Source organism: Electrona antarctica, assembly GCF_951216825.1.
Source record: "Electrona antarctica genome assembly, chromosome: 23".
Taxonomy (NCBI): Eukaryota; Metazoa; Chordata; class Actinopteri; order Myctophiformes; family Myctophidae; genus Electrona; species Electrona antarctica.
Window position 1 is genome coordinate 35482680 of NC_136804.1, and position 14183 is coordinate 35496862.

Here is a 14183-nt window from a genome sequence, read left to right on the forward strand (position 1 = left end):
AAACTGGCCCCCGTAAAATCTGAATCCCCCCCCCACCCCCCCAACCCATGGCAAGGCCATCCATCCGGACTATGGGACACCAACTACAGATCCCATAGCTCAGCAGCCCAATTAAATAAAATGCTAGTACACAGCAAATTGTTTAATACATTTAATTTAATGGTAACAGAGTATTTGTATATTGTTGTATTGCTACTTTAAGTTGGACTACAATGGAAACATGCTTCAGCTAATCTTTCCGGTGATAAAATGGCCGCCAACGTAATCAAAAAGGTCAACCATAGAACAAGATTCCTTTACAGGATCTCCTCACTGGTCAACAAAAACACCTTGAAGACCTTAACAGGAGCCCTTGTACAGGGTTTCTTTGACTATGCATGCACCTCCTGGTACCACAGCACCTCAAAGGCCCTTAAAACCAGGCTCCAGACTTCCCAAAACAAACTGGTCAGGCTCCTACTTGACCTAGCCCCCCGAACCCACCTCACCCCTGCCCACTTCGACAGGCTGGAATGGCTTAGGGTCGACGACAGAGTACAGCATCTTGCAATGGGTCTGGTCCACAAGATTCGATACACCACCAAGATACCCATGTACCTGTCTAGATACTTCCTTAATGTTAACGAAGTCCACACCCACAACACCAGAGGGAGTGCAACGAACCATGTACAACCCAGATTCGGCACAAACAAGGGACTAAATTATTTTCGCTCCTATGCCACCAAAATGTGGAACGCCCTACCAACTGTCATTAAGACATGCGAATCCCTTGACTCCTTCAAAACCGCTCTCAAAGGGCACCTACGGATGGCTGCAATTCGAAACTCCATTATGATGAATTCCTGTACTGTTCTTTGTCTATATAGAAGTGTCTATTTGTACGTCTCTAAATGTTTTGATGATTTGAACATGGTGGACCCTATTGGAAACAAGTGTAATGCTTAATTGGGTCGTCCACTCACAGTTAACAGCCTTTGTATTGAGTTTGTGCTTGAAATGTACTGTAATTCTGCAAACTGTTAATAAATTCTTCAATCAATCAATCAAAAAAGCTTTTTTTTCTCCACGTTGGCCCTTTTACAGTGCATTGTTTGCTTTTACATTGATGAGAATAAAATACTCAGATATATCTATCCATCTGTAAAATGCTTAATACATGCTTTAAATTGTAGTGATTTGATTGATTTATTTTAAGTGTCGTGCTTCCAAGGAAGCCCAGCCCATCTGGATTTACATATTTTTACCTAAACAATGAACCGACATGACAGTTCACAAACAATTATCACATTTAATAACCAACAGAAAACACCCGAGCTTCATATACATAATTATAATTTTACAACATAAAATAAAATACAACATTGCTAGTATTTCTACTTTTACGGCATCAAGTCAAAGTAAATCAGAGTACTTCTTCCAGCACTGATTGCAGCACACGTGTGGAGTGTCTCCAGTGTGTGATTATGGCGTCAAGTGTAGCGTTTAACCCGTTTTGGGCGGGAACCCCTTTTGGTGTTTTAAGTATTATACTTTAGCTATTGAAAAATAGCAGATCTACAAGCTCGTAGCGCGGCACCGAGTGGCGCGCTACGAGCTTGTAGGTCTGCTATTTTTGAAAAATCGTGAAAATGTGGCACAAATTTGGAATATATATTTTTTCAGAACAAACGTTTTTAACTCAAATCTTTGCTTCTGGGGGTTTTTGAAAAATCGTGAAAATGTGGCACAAATCTTTGAATATATTCTTTCAGAGCGAACGTTTTTAACTCAAATCTTTGCTTCTGAGGGGGTCCCTGGAACAACATATTTTCAGATGGGGGTCGGAGGCCAATTACATATCATTTTTGGGGTCCTTGACATGAAATATTGACCACCACTGATACAGAAACATAGGAATTTCAGAAAATTGTCAGGATTTAGAAGATTATTTTTTTTTATTTCGACGTCAGGCCTAAATGAGTTAAAGGCTACAACGTGTTATCTCCTCAGATGTAGCGCCCTCGTCTTAACAACCTACTATCTGCAGAACAATGACTGGTCTGTAATTACCCCACACTCCATATGACACGGCAGCACCTTAGTTAGCAGGGCCTCCCGTCTCACACGTCTTCAGACAGTTTAACCCATTTAGGCCTGACATCGAAATTAAAAAAAAAAAGTCTTCTAAATCCTGACAGTTTTCTGAAAAAACGTTATGTTTCTGTATCAGTGGTGCTCAATATTTCATGTCAAGGACCCAAAAAAATGATATGTAATTGGCCACCGACCCGCATCTCAAAATATGTAGTTCCAGGGACCCCCCTAGAAGCAAAGATTTGAGTTAAAAACGTTTTCAAAAATATCAGACCTACAAGCTCGTAGCGCGCCACTCGGTGGCGCGCTATGAGCTTGTAGATCTGCTATTTTTCAATAGCTAAAGTATAACATAACGCTTAAAACACCAAAAGGGGTTCCCGCCCAAAATGGATTAATGAGGATGAACTGATAATAGGTTGACTGTCACAGTTGTTTCTTCCTTTGGCAGTGGTTTACAACGTGAAGTAAAACACTGGAATGGGGGACGACGGGGAGAGAGAGAGATGGGTAGACGATGGCTGGCAGAGTGTGAAATCTGTTTAAGATGGCCATGTTGCTGGGCAACCAAGGTGGCATATAAAGTAACCTGCAGCATCCATGGTCATTGTTGCTCTGAGGAAACTGGAGGCAGCCAAGCAGTGGCAGCACAGGAGTCCTTGCTTAAAGATCATCTTCCCAGGGTTCTGAGTCTTTGTAGGACGAGGCTCTGTAGCCAGTAAGCCATCTAGGAATCCATTTGACTCCATGTGTCTGTTCCATGGCTAATCTCGCACACCGTGCATGAGTCGATTTTGGGCGACATTTCATAAAAGCTGCCCTATATATATATATATATATATATATATATATATATATATATATATGTACCAGAGAAGCTGTCTCCCTCGTAGTTGTAGTATCACCCCACGTCTTCGACGGACCGGTCGTCACCGGTGTATGGCTATCATGTGTACGGGATAAGGCTGTGAAAGCCAAGTTAGTTATAGTATACTATAGCTACTCATCTTAGCTTTGTTTATTTAGCTTTTATTTAGTTTTCTTCAGTGAAAAAAAGGTGGTCGACACACATTTTGTCGTCATGGTTTTAGTCGACGAAATCAATACTGCTCTGCACACCAAGATCCACAGCCTCTGTGCACACGAAACTATACGGGTTGGAAAACAAAACTGTTGTTGTTTTTTTCCCCCACCAAAATGGCCTCCAACTGTGGAGCAGACTCTGGTGAGGAGCCAGGGCCTTTTAGATTCGCTGCCAAAGTGTTAATGCAATCCCAGAACTGAAATAACACTCACCAATCAATATTCACACAGCAAAACACTCTGCTCTGCATGATACCCCCTCCCTCCCTCCCTCCCTCCCTCCCTCCCTCTCCGTCATGTTCCCTGTCTCTGTCTTTATGAACTCCCATGAGAAATGTGTTTATTAAAACCAAGGAGTTTCTATCTCTCTTTCTCTTTCTCATGACATGATCAGCAGGATGTCAAAGTGAGGGCTGCAGGTCTGCGTCGTAGTAAACTTTATTTCAATTCAAAATTAATTTCACAAACCTTTATTTTAGAGAGAATTTTTTTTCCTCTCACTCCCAAAAAATAAAATAAGCCACGACAGACAGATGAAAGTCAACACACGTGTCCCAGTGTGCTCATGCACAAATAGAGACAACTTATCCAAATGTCGTACAGCACATATGCATCAAATGGCAGTGGCCTTGTGGTTAGAGTGTCCGCCCTGAGACTGGGAGGTCGGGGTTCAATCCCTGGCCGGGTCATACCAAAGACTCTAAAAATGGGACCCAGTGCCTCCCTGCTTGACACTCAGCATCAAGGGTTGGATTGGGGGTAAGTCCCTGCGACATACTAGCGTCATGTCCAGGGGGTGTACTTGTACATCAAGCTGCCTCACGCTACAGAAACAGGAGATAGGCTCCTGCCCTATGGGCCTCATGGCTCGGCAAGGCTACTTACTTACTACATATGCATCAGGAGTGTGTGTGCACGCGCGTGCGTGCACACACACTCACGTGCGCAAAGTTCCACGAGGATTCACTGACAGTAGTAATGAGGACATCTCGAAACATGACGAAGATGTGAGTCAGAGAGAGAGAGAGAGAGAGAGAGAGAGAGAGAGAGGGACACAGAGAGTGTGATTACGCATTTCCTCCTTATTGACCGAGATATCACACACACACACACACACACACACACACACACACACACACACACACACACACACACACACACACACACACACACACACACACACACACACACACACACACACACACACACACACACACACACACACACACACACACACACACACACACACACACACACACACAATGAGTAATACTGTAAATCAGATAGAGATGAGAGCAAAGAGAGAGAATAAAACATGAGGTCAAATAGAGCGTACATAATGGGGCGATAAGTGTGTGATAACATGTATGCATCTACAATCCAACACATATTTAAAGCAATGTCCGAAATAGGGGTGCAACAGTTCTTCAACTAGATCAATTTAATACTTTTCTTTAATCAATAATTAATCTAAAATAATTGATAATTGATAAATATGTTCTCTGTTTTGGGCATGTTATTGTAGGCAAAAAGCATAATTTAGACATTAATATGCTCGTAATAAGCTGAGCTTGAAGATTGGCTATATTACGGTAACTATTTTTGCATGACACTGTTGTGGGACGAAGTATAAAATCTCACTTAATCTCTTTCCGTGCCGATGGCGCCTTTTCACGACTTATTTGAAAGTGTCATTCTGTACCGTTGACGACCTTTGGTCATTTTTTTGTGTACCCTCGATTATACTAACCGTAGACGGGTGTTGTTTCTGTAGGAGACGAGTTCATTCCGCGAAGGGGAACCACGATCTTTAGTATTTTTTTTTTCTCTGAATCATTTCTCCATCCGCGCCTGGCTTGGCAATTAGACGATTTTTGGACCTCAGTGAAGAATCTTCGAAGACCCGCGGTTAGCATATTAGCGCTTCTAGCAGCACCGAAGGAGCACCAGTGGCTCAAAGATGGCGGATCGGATCTGGGCACAGAACGCACGGAATGCGCTTATCGTTTTAGGGATTAATCGGAAAAGTAATCGATATGATAGACTCTAAGAAAATAACCGATAGTTGCCGTTAGTACCAAAAAGTTAATCTGTATTTAATTACAAACACAACTGAAATATACGTTTTTAGACTTACAAAGACAACTACTTATACCTATGTACTTTAATGCAACCTCAACTGAGCTTGTAGATGCATTTTCACAGATTATGTTTGCCTTTAATGACAGAATAGAGACATTATGGTTCATGTAGTCTGGATTATAAAGTGTATGTACATAGAGTATGTTAAATTGTTAAACTATCTGCTGATTTGTACACAAAAATGCATACATTTTACAAGAGTGCATTTGGGGTGACTTATAAATAATGTTCATATGCACAAGGGTGCTGAGATATGTACTGAATGATCAAAGAATCAAGGCAGAACCAGAACACCAATTACTATTTTCAAAAATGGCAGATGTACAAACTCACAACAAACACAGTTGGAAAAACTGTCATTTTTAGACACATGGTAGAAAATTACATTAACCCATTTTGGACTGAGGTCGATAAAAAAATGTTTCTGTGTCAGTGGTGCTCAACCTTTTTCATGTCAAGGACCCCCAGAATTATCTCTATTGGGCCATGGACCCCCATCTCAAAATATGTAGTTCCAGGGACCTCCCCAGAAGCAAATATTTTAGTTAAAAATGCTCTGAAATATATATTCAAAGATTTGTGCCACATTTTAACAATTTTTCAAAATTAGCAGACCTACAAGCTCGTAGCGCGCCACTCGGTGGCACGCTATGAGCTTGTAGATCTGCTATTTTTCAATAGCTAAATTATAACGATGTTTAAAACACCAAAAGGGGTTCCCGACTTCCCGCCCAAAATGGGTTAAGAAATGAGAGAAGGAAAAAATAAGTAGTCAGGATGGATGGACGGATGGACATTATCTGACATCATCTGCTGGCAGACAGACAGACAGACAGACATACAGACACTAGAGACAGATATTTCAAAGAGACCAGATGTGAGAACAACAGGAGACAGGACGCAGAAGACGGAGGAGAGGGAGAGAGAGAGAGAGAAGGAGAGGGAGAGAGAGAGAAGGGGAGAGAGAGAGAGAGAAGGAGAGGGAGAGAGAGAGAAGGAGAGGGAGAGAGAGAGAAGGAGAGGGAGAGAGAGAGAAGGGGGTGCATGCCCGTGCCCAAAGGGTGGAAGTCAAGTCACACTGGCATCTGGCAAGACTGGCATAGCGTCTCACACACACTCTCACACACGCAGATAATTCATGACCAGACAGCAGAAAGGAAGAAAGAGGGGAAGGAAGAAAACTCACACACACTCTGTGCGTGCGTGCGTGCGTGCGTGCGTGCGTGTCTGAGACAGTGAGATCTCATGACCAGAGTCAAACAGGGTCGGCTGAATTGGACTGACAGGACGACCAGATGTCAGGACTGACGGACAATCCAAGATGGCTTCCTGATTAAGTTAATGACAGTAGCCATCATTCTTATTGGATTGTGTCCGTCCATTGGCATTTGTTTAACACACACACACACACACACACACACACACACACACACACACACACACACACACACACACACACACACACACACACACACACACACACACACACACACACACACACACACACACACACACACACACACACACACACACACACACACACACACACACACACACACACAGAAGAGACAAGTGGTCTTCTTTGAAGCAACACGCAGTGACGCAGGGGTAGGCAAAAATGTGTTGCCATAAGTTTTTTTTTTTGATCGTCAGTGTGTCATATGAACATCAAGTTAAAGTGGGCGCCCAGACCCATGTGCCACATATAGGCTCCCTCCCCAGTAAGAGTTAGGAGTTTGAATTAATGTAGATTTATGTGCAGGATGTAATTTGTGAATATTTAATTTGAAAAGAAAAAAAAACCTCTCTCTGACCAAAATGGCAAAACCAAAATTGATAAGCAGAATCGGAACTAAATACCCATCCCTATAGAGGCCTAGACATAAACATATTAAGCCCGGCTTACTGTATAATCTTAAGGGATTCACTTCTAACGTGTTCTTTTCATGCCACAAACAAACTAAAACTACAAAGATCCAGGAAAAAAGAACTTTGATGAGATGGTCGACGGAGCAAAGTAAAGGAGGTTAAGCCATTTTGGGCGGGAACCCCTTTTGGTGTTTTAAGCATTATTTACTATTGAAAAATAGCAGACCTACAAGCTCGTAGCGCGGCACCGAGTGCCGTGCTACGAGCTTGTAGGTCTGCTATTTTTTTTTAATCGTGACAATGTGGCGCAAACCTTAGAATGTTCTTTCAGAGCGACCGATTTTAACTGGGATGCTCCTGATGCTCCTGGAACAACATATTTTGAGATGGGGCTCGGCGGCCAATTACATATAATTTTTGGAGTCCTTGACATGAAATATTGAGTGATATAGGCCTAGAAACATGAGGTATTTCAGAAAACTGTCAGGATTTAGAAGACATCTTTTATTTCGACGTCAGGCCTAAATGGGTTAAGTCAGCCCAGCGTTATCGTTGCTGCAATCGTTCTGCCTCCAAATAGCCTTCGTAGGCAATCTCTCGCCCATTAAGGTAAGATGTTTCACAGTGGGCTAAATGGACCTAGCTTCTATTTGTGGTCCCTTAGCTCTATTGATTGCAATGAGCTTGTTCAATCCAGCGCATTACTCACAGGACCACAGAGAGGTCACCGCGCCAATTTAACCCGCCATGCTACTGCTAACAGACACAAACTTCATCTTCATCTTCTTCTTCTAGGATGCAGTTTGGAAAGTAGAGGTGATATTATCAAAGTTATCGATCAATCTACAGTTCAAGCTTACACCGAGCTTCACCGAATGCAACACGTTGCAACACGTTGCATTCGGTGAGAAATTAAACCGTACATTTATTAAACACCCATTATTTATAACAATCACAGGTTGATATATAGAAGAGGGTCCCCAGGGGGTCCCTCTACTGTACTGTCAGTGTACTGTACTCTCACACCCAAAATCATATATACAGTTAATGTGTCTGTGTGTTAGGCTGCGCAACAGGGACACTTGGTGGTGAAAACCAACCAAAAACGCTATTTTCGTGCTCGGACACAGCCAGGCACACAGGGACCCAGCTAGGGATCCACCCAGGTACACACATAGCTGTCTATAGGAGTGGTTGCACCACATACTACTATATACTCGTTTGGCGTCTTGTAAAACATGTACTCACCTTGAGGGCCTTAGAACGGGTGTTCAGTAGGTTCTCGATCTTCTTCGCAGCATTCCCCACCAACTCTTTGGCGTCGTTGCTTTTGATGCTGAAGTGATTCTTGTGTTTGTGATAGATCTGAGCCAATCACAAGAGAAGAAGAGGGTGGAAGAGCAAGAGTCAAGTCAGCAAAACAGGATATTTCACGAATACGGTTGGGTGACGGAAAGTAATTTACTGTAATTACTGTACTCCATACTGTACATCTAGTCTATACAATTTTGAGGGACTTTTCGTACTTTGTACAGTATGTACATATTTCAACACAAAACAACAAAACACAAACAAACTCTTTGAACAATAGTTATGAGTACAAAATGGGGGTTCCCGCCCATTTTGGGCAGGAACCCCTTTTGGTGTTAGCATTATGTTATGCTTTAGCTATTGAAAAATAGCAGAAGCTCATAGCGCGCCACCGAGTGGCGCGCTACGAGCTTGTAGGTCTGCTATTTTTGAAAAATCGAAGAACGACTGACATAGAAACATAGCGTTTTCAGAAAACTGTCAGGATGTAGAAGACATTTTTAGAATCTGATCTCAGGTCAAAAACTGACAATGCCAACCACTAGATGTCATACCAGACACCAGGGTATAAATCCCCCTATAGAAGGAGACCACAGCCAACCACTGTCCACAGTACTGAACATACTCAGATTGGTTAAACTAATATTGTATATCGTAGTTTAAACTGTAGATATTTATTTCTCTTGGAGGTAGAAAACCTTCCACTAAATGGAAGGAATACTACATGGCCAGTGATAAAAATTACCATGACAGGTTACATAACACAGACTATTTCTCTGTTCTGTGTCAATATGGTCCACAGGTCCAACAAAAAAAATAAAAAATAAAAATACACTTAAATGCCAAACAGCCAATTATTTAGCAGCCTGAAGGGTTTTCACTGTATGACAGCGTGCGTGCACGCGTACGTGCGTGGCTCTTCGTGTCTCTTCAACCCTCAGGCTTAAAAAAAACGTTTTGTTTGGCTCGAGAAGAGTAACTAATGAACAGGAAATGATCACATAGTGATATTTGTCAAGTGAAAAGATGATTATTGCGTGCATGTGTGTGTCACAACCGTGCGCCCCGCGGCAGTTGTTTGCGTGCGCTTTCTCCGTTGTGTCCCCCCCCCCCCCCCCCATATTAGTCTGATTATTATTTTAGTAACGTGTATGTTTGTGTGTCACAACCTCGCGCCCGTTGTCTGCGTTTGTTTCCGAAGTTTCTGTGCATGGTTCAATGACTGTGTTGTGCTGCGCTGTTTCAGCTGCGTTTGGTTCTATCGCATACTAGTTATGTCGATACTCTTCCTTCCCCGTCACCCCGCGTGAGTGTTGAGCATGCTTCTGCTGCGTTGCTCTGCAATGCATCGCCAGGGATATTTGACCCTCCCCTTCCCATTGGCCAGAAGGCAGCTTTGCCGTTGGTTGATTGCCAGAGGAGCCAATCAGATCAGTCTAACTAGGTGGCGAATTGGGCGATTGAGCGATGTTAGGTCAGGTTTCACCTGACAAAAAAAAAGAGGGCCCTAGAATGTTCCAGCAAGAGTATTGTGAATCAGGAGCCATTTTGTTAGATCCTGTCCAGCATGACTCCTCCAGTACACGCTATGCATGTGTACTTTACAGTGTGTGCCTTCTCTTTTTCCCACAAATCCATTAAAGTAAATGTATCCATTATTTGGTGATCCAGGATGGATGACAGACTGGATTCGAAGCTATAGTCCCGTCACATCAGATAAAGACAGCGGGTTGTAATGTAATATAATGATCTCTGACTGAATCTCTGAATGCTTTCAAGTTGACTGATTCCTCTTGGGAGAAAAAGTGCCACAAGCATTTATGTGTATCAGCCATGTATCTCAATTCTAAATGGCTCCTTCCTGACTTTGCAACAATGTCAGCTGTAGGTCTGTGCGTGTGTGCATACTCAAATATCGTCACTGTCTCTCCCCGTGTCCCCTAGGGTAGGTACCCTCACAAAAAACATGCAGTAATCCTGGTCTCTAAACTGCCTCCCCCTGGCCAGCCGGGGCGCCTGATGGAGGGGAAAGGAACTGGTTGGGATAACGTGTTCCTTCCACGCGCTACGTCCAACCAGGGAAACTCCCCCCTGTCAGGTGTAAAGGAGCAACTTGGACACTCAGGCATGAAGGAAGCATGAGTTCAAGTCCGTGCTCTCCCCATGTCCCCCATATATGGGGACTAGGCTGGCGGAGGGTGTGTAGAGCCCAGGATCACATTAGATAATTGACACACGGGTGAAACATGGGTTACAAAAATCGAGGGATAAAAAATATATATTAAAAAATATATATCGTCACTGTCGGGTGGAAATCGTTTCTTTGAACTTACGTTACTTTTCATGAAATGGAAAAAAAAGAATACCAGTGTGTCAATGCAACCAATGTGGTTCTGATTTAGTCTCCAGTTCTTGTTAATAATTTTCATATGTTATTATTAAATTCAGAGACATCCACATTCAACCTATTGTGGGCATGTCGTGTCATTTCCTTTGATGTTGATCGGTCCGGCAGTGTCCGAGATTAGCAGCACACTGACAGACAGACAGCTAGGCAGAAACACATGGACAGACAGACAGCTAGGCAGAAACACACTGACAGACAGACAGCTAGGCAGAAACACATGGACAGGCCGGGGTAAAAATATAACCTTGGCCTCCCAGCCTGTTGGCCTGGAGGAGACCATGAATTATTGTTGAGCTAAAAAGGTTTCTAGCCCGATGATACACTGTACAGTACAGTGTAGATTTGACATGGACGGTAACCTCGCCTCACCAGGCTTTCCACCTGAGGAAAGCCTGGTCTCCGTTTCATTTCGGGTATATGATCCGGTCGGAAGCGGATGATATCGTTACGTCATGTTGTAGTATTGTTGTGTAGTCATCAGGCAGGAACAATCAAACGGAACTTCCTTTTCCCTCAAACCGGAAGAACAACAATAAAAGCTCTCGTAGCCTGTAGCTTTTATTGAGAAAAATCGCTTTGAGGGAAAAGGACGTTCCATTTTGATTGTTCCTGCCTGACGACTACAAAACAATACTACAACATGACGTAACGATATCATCCGCTCTCGACCGGATCATATACCCGAAATGAAATGGTGCCCAGGCTACATGGACGGTATTTGAATGAAATGGTGCCCAGAGGCTACATGGACGGTATTTGAATGTACAGCAGTCAGGTGTTAATAAGACTGTTCTGTTATGTTAATGAAAGGCTACCACTGTGTGTATGGAGTCATGGAGTGATTACGTGTTGCTTCTGGGCGGGGGGTCCCTGGAACAACATATTTTCAGATGTGGGTCGGTGGCCAATTACATATAATTTTTGGGGTCCTTGACATTAAATATTGAGCACCACTGACATAGAAAGTTGGGTTAATATGGGTTAATAAGACGCTGTTCTGTTATGTTAATGAAAGGCTACCACTGCGTGTATGGAGTCATGGAGTGATTAGGTGTTGTGACAGCAGGGAGAGTCAGGGACATTAATGAGACAGTGTGACGGACATATTGCTGATGTGATATCTGCCAATAGGACATCCAAAAGTGGGAGTTTTCAGTCACGCAACGGTAGAAATGGAGCTACAAGGATAATCCTACACAACTTGTGTGTGGATTTACAGTAACTGTAAGGCGGGAACCCCTTTTGGTGTTTTAAGCATTATGTTATTCTTTAGCTATTGACAAATAGCAGATCTACAAGCTCATAGCGCGGCACCGAGTGCCGCGCTACGAGCTTGTAGGTCTGCTCTTTTTGAAAAATCGTGAAAATGTGGCGTAAATCTTTGAATATATATTCTTTCAGAGCGAACATTTTTAACTCATATCTTTGCTTCTGGGGGGATCCCTGGAACTACATATATTCAGATGGGGGTCGGCGACCAAATATAATTTTTGGGGTCCTTGACATGAAATATTGAGAACCACTTATATAGAAACATGAGGTTTTTCAGAAAATTGTCATGATTTAGAAGACATTTTTTTAATTTCGTCTAAATGATGAGTGTGCGCGCATGGGCCGTGTGTGTGTGTATGTGTGTGTGTGTGTGTGTGTGTGTGTGTGTGTGTGTGTGTGTGTGTGTGTGTGTGTGTGTGTGTGTGATGTGCTTGTGTCAACCTTACTTCTACTAGGCTCTGTATGCCGGTCGCCGAGTCCGTCAGCGAGATCAGTTCCTTCTGCATCTGATCCACCCATTCCTTCACCCTGACAACGAGAAACAAACAATCAATCATCATCACCACCACTCCAATTCCCAAAATGCCGCCTCCTCCTCAGTTGAACCTCTTCCCTCGTCCGTTCGGATCAAATACCTTCCTGGGAGTTGTTTAATACCCATGTTGTTCAATGACTTCAATAAGAGGCTCTATGCACAGCAGCCATGTTGGAAAGAAACTGGGCCTCTTCCTTAAACTTCCTTCACAGGTGTTACCAATGATACTAATTAACCCATTTTGGGGCGGGAACCCCTTTTGGTGTTTTAAGCATTATGTTATAATTTAGCTATTGAAAAATAGCAGATCTACAAGCTCATAGCGCGCCACCGAGTGGCGCGCTATGAGCTTGTAGGTCTGCTATTTTTGAAAAATCGTGAAAATGTGCCTCAAATTTGGAATATATTTTTTCAGAACAAAGGTTTTTAACTCAAATCTTTGCTTCTGGGGGGGTCCCTGGAACAACATATTTTCAGATGGGGGTCAGAGGCCAATTACATATAATTTTTGGGGTCCTTGACATGAAATATTGAGTGATATAGGCCTAGAAACATAGGTATTTCAGAAAACTGTCAGGATTTAGAAGACATTCTGGCCAAACCGGAGTCAGGTTGGGGATATTGTATGCTGGCTCACTGGAAACACCCTGCTACATCAGTGGCTCTCAAAGTGGGGTCCCAGGGACCCTCGTGGTTCCTTGAGGGGGTTCCAAATGGCCCTGTACGAGTGTGTCACTCGTCATTTGGACCTTTGCGGTTCCATTTGATTGAACAGTTTATCCTAGATTTATTCATTAATTAATTTACTGTACTTTGTTGTGCCAGTGCCTATAATGACATAGCCTGGCTAGTAAGCCAGACTCAAATCCGCCGGCAGGCAATTTTTTTTGTCAACGGCTGATTCGGTCTGGCTTATTAGCCAGGCTAATAATGACATGCTCCGAACAGGGTGCCTGATTGAAAGTGGTAAAAAAAAAAAAAAGAAAAAAAATCTGGACTCAATAGCTGCATAATTGTCCATAACGATAAAAAAAGACACTCAACCTCGGTGGGGTTCTACGTTCTAGTGGTCTGGGCCTACAGTACAAGTCTATGCATTACCTAGAGTGGATGTGAATTCAGGAATCTGAACCACAAGCTATATCTTTAGACAGACAAACAATCTGTGAGTGAATCTCAATTTGAATATGGAATGTGGGGGAGGAAGCAAATGGCATGGGGGGGGGGGGGGGCTACTACAAACAAGCAGGTGGTCTTTGTTGTGTTGATGAGAACAGCTGTCTCTCTCAGGCCACAACTGACCCGCCCCTACTCCAACTTCTAATGGTGTTAACACATGCTGTGTATCAATAATAGTATCCACACAAATGGCATGAATATAACACTTTATTGTTACCTATATTAACCCATTTTGGGTGGGAACCCCTTTTGGTGTTTTAAACATTATGTTATAATTTAGCTATTGAAAAATAGCAGATCTACAAGCTCATA

The 14183-nt window shown here is 42.9% G+C and overlaps 1 protein-coding gene across 1 annotated transcript in view; it reads right to left on the reverse strand.

Moving 5' to 3' along the window:
* The window catches only part of LOC306916765 (voltage-dependent calcium channel subunit alpha-2/delta-1-like), a 142040-nt gene that overhangs the window by 94895 nt on the left and 32962 nt on the right, over nucleotides 1-14183 (reverse strand). The window contains exons 2-3 of the mRNA XM_079494779.1: nucleotides 12604-12685; nucleotides 8416-8532 (exon numbers count right to left, since the gene is read on the reverse strand). Of these exons, the coding sequence (XP_079350905.1) occupies nucleotides 8416-8532; nucleotides 12604-12685 (199 nt within the window). The remainder of the gene's footprint in view (nucleotides 1-8415; nucleotides 8533-12603; nucleotides 12686-14183) is intronic.